At 56.4% G+C, this 12,328-nt stretch overlaps 2 protein-coding genes across 2 annotated transcripts; one reads left to right on the top strand and one right to left on the bottom strand.

Moving 5' to 3' along the window:
• The first annotated feature begins 220 nt into the window (after positions 1-220).
• NAGS (N-acetylglutamate synthase) lies at positions 221-6,058 on the top strand. Its single transcript, XM_060082410.1, has 7 exons — positions 221-646; positions 1,217-1,491; positions 1,606-1,819; positions 2,119-2,299; positions 2,851-3,022; positions 3,121-3,303; positions 4,502-6,058. Exons 1-7 carry the CDS (start codon positions 221-223, stop codon positions 4,653-4,655), a joined length of 1,605 nt encoding a protein of 534 aa, XP_059938393.1. The 3' UTR covers positions 4,656-6,058.
• Positions 6,059-6,084: 26 nt separating this feature from the next.
• TMEM101 (transmembrane protein 101) lies at positions 6,085-9,613 on the bottom strand. The gene is made up of 4 exons (XM_060082411.1): positions 9,439-9,613; positions 8,947-9,127; positions 7,916-8,062; positions 6,085-7,132 (listed from the first exon to the last, which is right to left on the bottom strand). Exons 1-4 carry the CDS (start codon positions 9,573-9,575, stop codon positions 6,824-6,826), a joined length of 774 nt encoding a protein of 257 aa, XP_059938394.1. The 5' UTR covers positions 9,576-9,613; the 3' UTR covers positions 6,085-6,823.
• Between the last annotated feature and the right edge of the window lie 2,715 nt (positions 9,614-12,328).

Raw genomic sequence — 12,328 nt, forward strand, 5'->3', positions numbered from 1 at the left:
GGGTTCCATCCCCCCACCCCAGGGGCGGGGGATCCTGTCGGCGCCGCCCTCTGATCCATGGCCTGATCCTCCTCAAACGCACCCGGAGGCGACTCCGCGCCCCCCGTCGGCGCCCCGCCCCGGCAGCCCCAGCCCCGCCCCGCCGTAGGTTAAGAGGCCCCCAGAGCCAGGAGCTCTGGACACACGGTCATTTGTGGGGGGGCGAGCTGGTTTGGTTGTCATGGCGACGGCGCGGTTGGCCTGGGCCCTGCGGGCCGCCCCTGCGGGCGGGAGGCTGCGCGGCCCCCAAGGCACTGGGGGCGCCCGGAGGCTCAGCGGCAGCGCGTGGCGGCGGGCGGCCAGGGGCACCAGCCCGGGACGCCGGCTCAGCACCGCCTGGGCGCCGGCCCAGCCCGCCCAAGAGGAGGCCGAGGGCGCCGTGTACGACGCCCACTCGCCTGCAGCGGAGGAGCTGTCGTGGACACTGCCCCCCGCGCCCCCTGTGTCCCCCGACTCCCCCGGGCCCCCGGCCGGCCGCTCGCTGGTGCAGCGGGACATCCAGGCCTTCCTGAACCAGTGTGGGGCCAGCCCCGGGGAGGCGCGCCACTGGCTCACGCAGTTCCAGACCTGCCACCACTCCGCGGACAGGCCCTTTGCCGTCATCGAGGTGAGAGAGCCCGGCGTCGGCCGGGTCACCGACAGGGGACGGGGGTTGTGTAGCGACGTTTCGCCAGGCATGGCAGGACGGGCTGCGGACTCTGCACAGCGGAGCCAGGAAGGGGCTCGACGGAGCCCAGACGAGCTCCTGGGACTGCGCGAGGCTGTGCGCTCCTCGAAAAGTCTCGCGCCCAGCCCGGGTGAGGAGCCTCGGGTCCCCAGCCCGTCAAACGTGATGCGCCAGAGAAGTCCTCCCATCCTGGGCGCAGTTAGGGGTTCAGTTGGCAGTTGGGGAACCTGGATAGAAGCCGCCTGCGTCACCCCTCCCCCTAAGGTGTCCTACAGTCCAAGGTCGCAGGGAGGAGCGGAGGGAGGAACACTAGTGTGAGATAAGAGGATGGCAAGTCCCAACGGGACAAAGGGCGAAGCAGGTGGGCGCAGGTGGCCAGAAATGGAGCCTGACGGCTCCTGAGCAGGGTGGGGGCCCCGAGAGGGCCCTGAGGACCCGGCTGTAGGAGCAAGCGGGTGCAGCAGGAGTCAGGGTCGGTGTCGTGCCCGTTGAACGCCCACTCCTCCGCAGGTGGACGAGGAGGTGCTCACGTGCCCTAAGGCCGTATCCAGCCTGGCCTTCGCCCTGGCCTTCCTGCAGCGCATGGACATGAAGCCGCTGGTGGTCCTGGGGCTGCCCGCTCCCACGGCGCCCTCGGGCTGTCTTTCCTTCTGGGAGGCCAAGGCACAGCTTGCCCAGAGATGCAAGGTGCTGGTGGACGCCCTGCGGCACAATGCCGCCACTGCCGTGCCTTTTTTTGGCGGCGGGTCGGTGCTGGCCGCTGCTGAGCCAGCCCCTCATGCCAGGTGAGTGCTGACCCTGCCTGCCCCTGCGTCCTCAGATCACGCTACTCCGCCCGCCCAGCCCCGGACCCGCGGGTCCTGGAGGCAACCTCCTTGAGCACCACGTCTGGCCCACAGCTATGGCGGCATCGTCTCGGTGGAGACCGACCTCCTACAGTGGTGCCTGGAGTCGGGCAGCATCCCCATCCTGTGTCCCATCGGGGAGACGGCCGCCCGCCGCTCCGTGCTCCTGGACTCACTGGAGGTGACCGCGTCCCTGGCCAAGGCGCTGCGGCCCACCAAAATCATCTTCCTCAATACCACGGGCGGTCTGCACGACAGCAGTCACAAGGTGTGTCTCCTCTTTTTGGACCCCACTCCCCGCGACTCTGCGCCAGGCTGAGCCCCTCTCTTAGGTCCCCTGCACGCCTCCCAGACGGGCCCCAGAGTCACTCTCTCTCCAGCCGCATGGGTCGGAAACGGAGTGTCAGGGAGGGACTCAGCCTATGGTGCTCAGATCTGAGCCCTCCCTGGCCAAGGACTTTGGGAGGAAGTAAGGGAAAAGGGGTCAGTGAGGAGAGGTCCGTGGGGCGGGGGCACAGTCCTTGTCCGGCTGCAGGTCGGAGGCTCACCCCCTTGTTCTGGACACAGGTCCTGAGTAACGTGAACTTGCCCGCCGACCTGGACCTAGTGACCACCGCCGAGTGGGTGAGCACCAAGGAACGGCAGCAGATTCGGCTCATCGTGGACGTGCTCAGCCGCCTGCCTCACCACTCCTCGGCCGTCATCACCGACGCCCGCACGCTGCTCACCGAGCTCTTCAGCAACAAGGGTGAGGGCCGGGGCGGGGGGCGCGCCGGGGTTTGGGGAGCCAGGAGAAGCGGCTTCCTCTCCAGACAGTAAAGGCTTCCTGCTCTTGCCAAACCTGGGGGAGGTGAGCTAGGAGGTGGACGGCCCTGGGCTAGAACTTGGCTGGAACTAGACAGATGGGAGGGACTTGGGTGGGTGGGAGGAACCACAGACCCAGCGGAACCAAGTGGAATGGACCGAGCTAGGAAACGTGGGCGGGGTTTGGATGGGCGGGAGGGACCAGGGGCGGGGGAGGGCAAGGGTGGGCGGGACTAGGAGAGGTAGGTGGGACTACAGGCGATAGGCGGAACTTGAGGGACAAACTGCCTGGGGAAAAAGCAAATCCCTGAGTGCAAGTCGCGCATAAATCTACGCAGATCTTAGGAAGCGTCACACTGTGGAGAGCTCCCAGAGAGTAATTGCCCCACCAGCCCCTGTCCTATCTGGAACCCCCACCAGGCTGCGCAAACGGAGGAGCGGAGGGGACCTGGATCTCGGGCCGAACTAACCCCTCCTCCTCCATCCCACCCCCAGGGTCTGGGACGCTGTTCAAGAACGCCGAGCGGATGCTGCGCGTGCGCAGCCTGGACAGCCTGGACCAGGGCCTCCTGGTGAACCTGGTCAACGTCAGCTTCGGCAAAAAGCTCCGGGACGACTATTTGGCCTCGCTGCGCCCGAGGTTGCACTCTGTCTACGTCTCTGAGGGGTGAGCCTGCGGGCCCCAGAGGGCAGGGACCAAGGGACAGAGCCGGGGAGCTTTGGACCAAGGAGAGGTCCCAGCCTGCCTCTCCCCCGCTGCGCCAGGTACAACGCGGCTGCCATTCTGACCACGGAGCCTGTACTTGGGGGCACCCCGTATCTAGACAAGTTTGTGGTGAGCTCCAGCCGCCAGGGCCAAGGCTCCGGCCAGATGCTGTGGGAGCGCCTGCGGCAGGACCTGCAGACGCTTTTCTGGCGCTCCCGGGTCACCAACCCCATCAATCCCTGGTAGGTCCCGCCCCTCCCGGCTCTGGGCTGGGCCCCGCCCCCACTCTCCTCTCCAGCTCTGGCCAGCTACGCCCGGGGACCACCAGCTAGGAAGGCTGGGCCTCCCCTTCTTTCATTAGCCATTCTTCCCCAAGGGAAATGGCCCGCTCAGTGTGGCCCCACATTCCCCAGGGAGTGGACCACACACGGAGCCTGAGATTTCCCTAGAGGCACAGCACACTTAACCCTGCCCTGCTAGGGTAGATTCCTTGAAGACAGTATCCACCTGGGAACCAGCCTGCCTCTCCCAGGGTCTGGAGAAATCCAGCGCCTCAGGGCTCTATTCCAGGCCCAGTTGCCAAGCTCTGACCCCAGGCCCGTTGCATCTCCAGTGGAACACTCCCTCCTCTCTTTCCTTCTGCAATTATCACCTCATCCCCCACTACCCTGCTCTGTGAGCACCAAGAAGTGAACAAGAACCCCTCCCCGGGCTGCACAGCCAAGGCAGTGTGGAGAGAACAAAAGAGGGCCTCACTCTAACCCTCCTAGCTGTGTGACTCTGGCTAGTTAGCTAACTTCTCTGAGCTTTAGCTGCTTCTCTGAAAAAAGCGTAACACCACCAGGCTGTTGGCTAATGCTATAAGGATAAAATCAGATTACAGACCACAGGTCCTAGCCGAGTGTCCAGCATGTACAGGCATACCCCAGAGATACTGCCAGTTTGGTTCCAGACCTCCACAATAAAATGAATATTGCAATAAAGTAAATCACATGAATTTTTTGGTTTCCGAGTATATATAAAAGTTATGTTTACACTATACTTTAGTCTATTAAGTGTGCAATAGCATTATGTCTAATAAAAACAGTGTATATACCTTAATTTTAAAATACTTTTATTGCTAAAAACTGCTAACCATCACTTGAGCCTTCAGTGAATAATCATCTATTTGCTGGTGAAGGGTTTGAAATATTGCAAGAATTACCAAAATGCAACAGAGACACGAAGTGAGCAAATGCTGTTGGAAAAATTACCCTGATAGACTTGCTCTACACAGGGTTTCCACAAACCTTCAATTTGTAAAAAAAAAACGGAGTACCTGCAAAGCACAATAAAGTGAAGCGCAATAAAACGAGGTATGCCTGTAGTAGGTCCTCAGTAAATGAACCAGTGAGTAGTGAGCGCTGGCCTTGCCTAAAACCTATCTCCCACCTCCACCAGGTACTTCAAACACAGCGATGGCAGCTTCTCCAACAAGCAGTGGATCTTCTTCTGGTTTGGCCTGGCCGACATCCGGGACTCTTACGAGCTGGTCAACCACGCCAAGGGGCTGCCAGACTCCTTCTGCAAGCCGGCTTCTGACCCAGGCAGCTGACCCTCTCTACCAGCCCTGCATGCAGGCCCTGGGACAGCCAGGGTGGACCAAAAGCCATGCCTGCTGAAGGTGACCCGAGGCAGCCACAGGCCGGACCAGGCTTGTTGGCTGAGTGAGCTGCAGAGAAGGCAGCAGCCCCTACTCTACCCTGCCCAGAGGAGGGCACCCACGTGAGGACAAGTGCAGGAAGGAGAAGGGCCTGCCCAAGACCCCCCACTTGCTCCAAAGCCACAACCAGATGGCCTTGAATTTTCAGTCTAGGGATTTGGGGGGAGGAGGGCTTGCCTTTGAGGGCTCTACTCAAGGCTTAAGGGTGGGCCAGTGTCTGTGGTCTCTGTGCTGTTGTGAGGCTCCCTTTGCCCAAAATATCACCCACATCTGCCTGATATTCCACCATTCGTTTTAGTTCCTTCGGGTCTTGCAACTTTTCAGGAGACCTTGATTAAAATGCAAATACTTGTCTGAAAGTCAGCTCACACTTGAAATTAGCAGTGACCCTCTGGAAACAAGATCTTGAGGGCTGGGGAACCTCTTCCTAGAGGGAAGAGAGGAGCTAAATGAGGCCGAGGCCCCCGGATGAATGCTGCCGCCACCTCCCTCCCCCAGCTGTCAGCAGTAACCAAGAGAGACTCCCCTACCCCGTAGTTAGGAAACATCTTCCATGCCACAGACCAGACGGACAGCAGCCCCAGCTCCCTTTCCAGGCAGGGCTCAGGGCCAAGCCCAGACTTGGATGTTTTCCCCTGGGCCCCCCTGGAGGTTGTGTCTCCATCTTTGCAGGAAGAGAACATCTCAGACGGGTAGGAGTCCAAAGCCCGAGGTTTCATTTCACATTTTTGTCCCCCACCGTGTGCCAGGCACCATACTGGCTGCTGGGGCTACTTTCTGTCGGGAGGCGTGCGGACGAGTAGGGAGAGGGTCACCGTGGCACACACACACACGGAGCTGCTGTGACACAACGAACCCCCAAGAGAGGGCTGGTGTCACGTACATATCTGGGCGTGGGCATCAGACAGACCTGACCTGGAGTCCAGCTCTGTGGCTTGAGGCAAGCTGCTCACCTTCTCTGAGCCTCCACTTCCTCACCTGTGAAATGAAACCTCCTCAGCCTCACAGTGACACTTAATATCAGTTCTCTCCCTCTAGCTGCCCTCACCAAAGATTTCTTCGAAAAGAGCTGGCACCAGATGGGGAGGAAAAGATAAGCCACAAGAGGGACTGAAGTGAAAGGTCAAAGCATGTACTACAGGGAGCATTCGGAGACTCTTGAAAAGAGAGCCAAAGGACTGTGGGAACTCTCAGAACAGGGGGAAGATCATGGGCGGATCAAGGTGGGGCTTAACCAGATATGGTATTTCAAGAAACCCAAGATCAATCCCAGCCAATGGCTAAGTGCCCCGTGGGGAGAACAGAGAAGCAAAGCCAAATGTCTATATAAAATGTTTATTTTTGGAGGACTGTGTGGTCTGGTGTTTGGGAGGGCACTCACCCCCACCAGGCCAACCACGGAGCTGGAAACAGAAGGCCAGAGGCAGGAAGCTGGCTGCTGCCTGTCCCACCCCTGCAAACCCCCGAGAAAACTGGGGCCTGCTCTACCCTCAAGGTGGGTGACAGCTAGTGCTGTTTCTGCCCCTGGCACACCCCGAGAGCCCACATGACTTCCGTGGTGCCCGGCCCCCCTGCTCCTCCTGGGCCTGAGCCACGTGTCAACATACACACTCACTCGCTCTCAGTCTCAGAAAAGCACTGCGGAGCCTAGCTGCATCTGCCAGGTTCAAAAAGGGATGTTTCACATTGGCTCACTTCCGGTTCTCCTGTCTCCCACTCTCAGTACCCCACCCTAGCCCTGCCTTACTCCCTTCCCTGGGACAGGAGAGCCAAGGGAGCAGCTGGCCTCAGCTCTCCTCGTAACAAACAGGAAAAAGAAACCTGTAAGGCAGAGTCATCAGGGCTCCCACCCCACCAAGGCCCAAGCCCAGGAACTGGGGAAGAGACCTGCCTCTTACCAACACACACACACACATGCGTACGCACACACATGCACACGACGCAAGTGATCAAACAAACAGACCAAAAAAGCATAAATAAACATAACTGGGCCAGCAAGGAGGAAGGTAGGGTAGCCCTCAGTGGCTCCCTGCACCCATCTCAGATTCCCGCTGTGCAACTCAGCCGTCGGTGGCCAGGATGACAGCGGCCCCAAAGATGCCCACGCTCTCTCCAAGGAGCTTCATCTGGTTCCAGAACTCAACACGCCGTGTGTCATGCCAGTAGGCAACATTGCCATCAATGAGCAGCATAATCGGGGGCAGCAGAACAGCCAAGATCTGGGCAGCCAGGGTCACGTAGTAGCCTGACAGGAAAGCCAGGGCCAGGACGCCATACAGCACGAAGAAGAGCTGGATCATCAGCTCCCCTCCTGGGAGATGGTTCAGATACGCCAGCCGGTCCTCCTTGCTGTGCTGCAGCGAGTAGGCCTAGAGATACACCATCCTCTAAGGCTCTCCAACAGGCTGAGGAGCCTGTCTGGGTAAGGCCACCCTGGGCATGCAAGCCAGCCCCTACAAGGTGGGCTTCTGACTCCCCTCTCAGACTTGGGGCTTTCTGAGAGTAAAACCTGTGTCTCCCCATCTGACTAGGGAGCTCCATGAGGTTAGGACCTCTGTCTCTCCTCACCCTGGGGTCTCAGAAGGGAGGAGCTTCCACAGTCAGACCGGGGCTCTCACCTCTGAATACAGAGCTCTGCACATGGGAGATGGTGCCCAGCAACTTAAGGTGAAGCCAAGTGACTTGGGGCCTGTTCATGTCCCCATCCACACTGGCCTCCCCGAGCACCAGGGAGGACATAACTGGCTACGCTAGGCAGCCCCATCAGCTCTAAGTGGCAGAGTCCCATCTGGGACCTGAACTCTACCAAACCTCTCCTTTGTCCCCTCTCCCAGTCCTCTGGGGGCTGAAGCCATGAGAGGACCCGTCCCGCTTGTTCTCCTGGCTCTCGGGCTTGGGACTGAAGGGTCAACCCGTCCTCTTCTCTCCCCAGTGGCAATAATGCTGGAAGAAGGGACTCTCAGCCAGGTCTCAGGCACTCGAAGGGCCCCCGAGGTCCAGAATCCGGCAGGGGCCGCCGCCGGGAGCCAGGCCGTCAGGAACTACATGCAAGGCCTCGTCTTGCCCACCTCCCTGGGTTCTGCTAGGCGCCAGGCACGGGCTCACTTCTCACTCCCCATCAAGCACCTCCAGCCAACAGTCCCCCAACCTACCACGCAGATGAGGTAGATGCCCAGGAAGACCTGGCCGGTGGACTGGAGGGAACGGCTGCGGGGTTTCCGACGGTACAGCTCCCCAGCACCGCTGGCCAGCACAAGAAAGCCACCGATGATGGCAACTGTGCGAGAGTACATACGGACCTAGGCCGAGGCGAGGGGACCCCAGTCAGGACCTGAAGCCACCACACTTCTCCTGGCTGCCCGGAGCGCAGAACTGCCCATCTCTATACATCCCATTCCACCTGATGAGCCCTCTTACCATTTCCAAGTGTGGTGGGCAGGTAGAGCAGAGATAGGTAATTTTTCTACCAGAAGTAGAAACTGAGGCCCAGAGGGGTTAAGAAAATTGTCCAAGGTCCTACAGAAAGTAAGTGGCAGAACCCAGATACCAAGCGTTACCCCCCTCCCCACCCCCAGGTCTGCACACTCGAAGCCCAATGTTCTTTCTGCTATATAGTATATGCTATTCCATAACTAACCGTTGATCTCACTGTCCTATAGCTATTCACACATCTGCCACCCCTACTGGACTGACAGTCCACTCCTTGCAGGTAATGCCTTGGTCCAGGCTTATTCCCAAGCCTGTAGTGCCTGGCACAGGTCCTGGCATCTACAGGCTTAAATGCTGCCCTAGGATTAGATAAATTTCATAAAGTCGGTTGGGTGGACCAGCTACTCTCTAAGGTCCCCTTTGCCCTATGAGTCTGAGATAACTAATGGTTTAAAGGGTTCTGGGAACCAGGTGACCTGGGTTCTGGTCACACCTATAATGCTAACTGTGGTGTAACTTTGGGAAAGTCTGTTTCGCATCTCTGGACCTCAGTTTCCACACTCTGAAGGGGAGGTTTGCGTGGTCTCTAAGGTCCTTCCATTCTTGCCGTCTGTAATAACCTCTACACGCCTGGGGGTGCAGCCTTTCCAGGCTTCGCACTGTGCTCCTGGCTAGCACCAGGCATTGCCCAACTGTCCCGGGCACTAGCTCCCCAACACCCCACCGAAGTCCCACTTAGGGCCAAGGGGCTCACCTTCAGCCAGTCCCCGTAGTGGACGTAGCCCCCGATGTAGGCGGCGTAGGTACTAATGGCCAGCTGGAGTGCGGCCCCCAGAGCGAACCAGCGCCGCTTCACTCCAAAGGACATGAAGCTAGCGCACAGCACGGCCGCCCCCATGTCGAAGTACAGGTAGGGCACTGGGATGTCGGGCTTCCTGAGAGCCGGGAGGGGGGAAGGAACGAGGACAGAATGAAGCGGGGAAAAGAGCCTTGAGACCCCTTGGGTTCCCGCAAGCTCACTGCTTCCCCAAGCCGGCGGCCCCTCTCATAGCTAGGACCCCCACACTACGCTCCATGCCCACCTTGCTCCGGACCAGAGTCCCTAACAAGTCCAAGGTCCCAATTCCTCCCAGTCCAAGGGTCCCAACTTCTGGGCCGCAACTTCTTCCCCACCTCACCGCACCCCCGTTCCTGGGACAGGCCGGACCGCCCCCACCGCGTTCGGCGGCCGCGCGGGCCTGCTCACCGGCGCGCCTCGGCCCTCTCAGCGTACAGCATGAGCTGGCTGAAGCAGCCCCAGAAGGGGCAGCGTGTGAGCAACACCGAACCCAACTGCATGATCAGCTGCAGCATCCACCGTCGCGAACCTATCTTCGACGCCATCTTGAGGAAGGGCAGTCCGCCGCGGCCTCACCCCGCGGCCAAGGAGGCCGACGCGAGGACGCGACGCGCAACTTCCGGGTCTCGCGGGGTTTTATTTCCCCCCTTCCGTCAGGAAACAAAGCTCTCGCTCTCTAGTTCTGGGCCGAAGGAAGTGTTCTAGCTGCAGGGTTGTCTTTCCTTCTGCCCATGGAGGCTCAAGGGTCCCTTCTTGTAGCTGCAAAGTTGAAAACTAGAGTACAGGAAGGAACAGTAAGCGAACTAGCCTTTGAATGCAGCTAAACTTAGGCTCCAACCCTAACGCAACCCTGTGACTTTGGGCATATCTCCTACACTTTCCAAGATTCATCTGGGAAACGGAGATGACACCTATCTCACAGGGTTGTTGTGAGGTTTAAATGTGACAGTGTTGGTTCGAGCACATAGTAGGGGTTCAATAAATGGTGTACACAACACACACGCACACACACACCCCAGAGGAAATCCCTCTGCTTCTGTTTAAGCTGAAAGTAAAAGGTTTTCCCCATAATTCAGAAAAACACATGCACCCCAATGTTCATTGCAGCACTACTTACAGTAGCCAGGACATGGAAGCAACCTAGCTAGGACATGTCCATCAACAGAGGAATGGATAAAGAAGATGTGGTACATATACACAATGGAATATTACTCAGCCATAAAAAGGAACAAAATTGGGTCATTTGTAGAGACATGGATGGACTGAGAAACTGTAAGAGTCTCTACAGAATGAAGTAAGTCAGAAAAACAAATATCACATATTAACGCATATATGTGGAATCTGAAAAAATTGGTATAGATGACCTTATTTACAAAGCAGAAATAGAGACACAGACGTACAGAACAAACATATGGATACCAAGGGGGAAAGGAGGGGGTATGATGAATTGGAAGATTGAGATTGACATATATACACTATTGATACTATGTATAAAATAGATAACTAATGAGAACCTACTGTATAGCACAGGGAACTCTACTCAATGCTCTGTGGTGACCTAAATGAGAAGGAAAACCAAAAAAGAGAGGATATATGTATACGTATAGCTGATTCACTTTGCTGTACAGTAGAAACTAACACAATATTGTAAAGCCACTATACTCCAATAAAAGTTTTTTTTAAAAAAAAAGAGGTTTTCCTAAGAGCCACTCGTAGAGAAGTGTGACCTTGGTCTGCCTTCCTTCTGTCCCCTGAGAGAAGAGAGATCTGATGTGGACATATGGGACAACTCAGGCAGTCCATTTCTCCAGCACCGACGCTCCCACTCTAGCCCAAACTACCACCTTTTGTCAATTTAGCTGCACCAGGTTTCCATCTGGTCTTCCCCACTTCTCCTTTGGTGCTGTTTGTTCTTAATTCCTCTATTTTATGTTCTCATAACCAAAAGGCACCCTTCTTTTTTTTTTTTTTTTTTAAAGAAGATGTTGGGGGTAGGAGTTATTAATTTATTTATTTATTTTTGCTCTGTTGGGTCTTCGTTTCTGTGTGAGGGCTTTCTCTAGTTGTGGCAAGCGGGGGCCACTCTTCATCGCGGTGCGCGGGCCTCTCACTATCGCGGCCTCTCTTGTTGCGGAGCACAGGCTACAGACGCGCAGGCTCAGTAGTTGTGGCTCACAGGCCTAGTTGCTCCGCGGCATGTGGGATCTTCCCAGACCAGGGCTCGAACCCGTGTCCCCTGCATTAGCAGGCAGATTCTCAACCACTGCGCCACCAGGGAAGCCCGGCACCCTTCCTTTGAATCAGCACACTGGCAATTATATATTTGTGATTTTTTTGTTGTCGTTGATGACTAGATTAACACTAGATTGTGAGCTCCATGAGGGCAAGGACAGTGTCTGGTTTCTGTTTACAATTATATCCTCAGGGCCTAGTAGACAGGATGCATTCAGGAAATGTGTGCCAAATAGATAAATAAATGAAAAGGTGTTACCGCTATTTCTTGCCCCAGGAATCATTTGTTGAATAAGTAAATGAGCCAAGTTCTGGACACTCTGGGATTGCCACCACAAAGCCACCCCCACCTATCTTCCTGCACACCCCACCACCACCCTGCAACATACAAATTCATCTTCTAATATTCTATTTAAGACTCTACAAGCACTCCCACAAGGCCATTTAATTCAGGTCTGTTTTCACTTCCCTGGGAAAGGGGCCTCCTGTCCAAGAAACATTTCTGACAATATGAATTTAAAATTACCAATCAGCCAGTGAAAGCTTGGGACAACAAAACACCTTTTCACATCTAATTTTTTACAAAGTCACTAGGATAAAGCCTGGGTATGTGAGAAAGGGATGTATCCAGGCAGAAAACTAGGGAATGAGATTGTGTGGTTGCTGGGGTGGGAAAACGCCAGTCAAGGGGAATAAGAAAAAGACCGGGTTAAAGGTCATTTTGCCTTCCCCTCCCACCCCTCCCACCCCCCACCACATGAGGCAAGTTTTCTTCACCAAAATGCAGGCACATACTACAGAATCAACTTTCCAACCGATTTTCTTTTTCCAATCTCCTCACCCAACCCCGATTCAAACCGGACAAGATGCACAGCCATCAGGAAGGAGCTAAGGTGTTGAGAACTGGGACAGTGTACATCCACAAAATAGTTCTAGGAGCCTGCCTGGGTTGTGCCCACGGGAACAGTACTCTTACCCCACCTCCATCATAACTTTAGCAACCAGTTTCTGATCAAGTCCCCAGCAGCAGAGCCCAGGGACATGTGTGGGGAAGGGGAAGGAGATG

The sequence above is a fragment of the Mesoplodon densirostris genome, chromosome 18, assembly GCF_025265405.1.
Source record: "Mesoplodon densirostris isolate mMesDen1 chromosome 18, mMesDen1 primary haplotype, whole genome shotgun sequence".
Classification (NCBI taxonomy): Eukaryota; Metazoa; Chordata; class Mammalia; order Artiodactyla; family Ziphiidae; genus Mesoplodon; species Mesoplodon densirostris.

Excerpts from the sequence above, each read along its gene's own strand:
- NAGS (XM_060082410.1), top strand. The coding sequence starts at position 221 with ATGGCGACGGCGCGGTTGGCCTGGGCCCTGCGGGCCGCCCCTGCGGGC. Across the intron at positions 647-1,216 it reads GGCCCTTTGCCGTCATCGAG|GTGGACGAGGAGGTGCTCAC; the intron begins GTGAGAGAGCCC and ends ACTCCTCCGCAG. Across the intron at positions 1,492-1,605 it reads GAGCCAGCCCCTCATGCCAG|CTATGGCGGCATCGTCTCGG; the intron begins GTGAGTGCTGAC and ends TCTGGCCCACAG.
- TMEM101 (XM_060082411.1), bottom strand. The coding sequence starts at position 9,575 with ATGGCGTCGAAGATAGGTTCGCGACGGTGGATGCTGCAGCTGATCATG. Across the intron at positions 8,063-8,946 it reads ACTACGGGGACTGGCTGAAG|GTCCGTATGTACTCTCGCAC; the intron begins GTGAGCCCCTTG and ends GCCTCGGCCTAG. Across the intron at positions 7,133-7,915 it reads GCATCTACCTCATCTGCGTG|GCCTACTCGCTGCAGCACAG; the intron begins GTAGGTTGGGGG and ends GTGTATCTCTAG.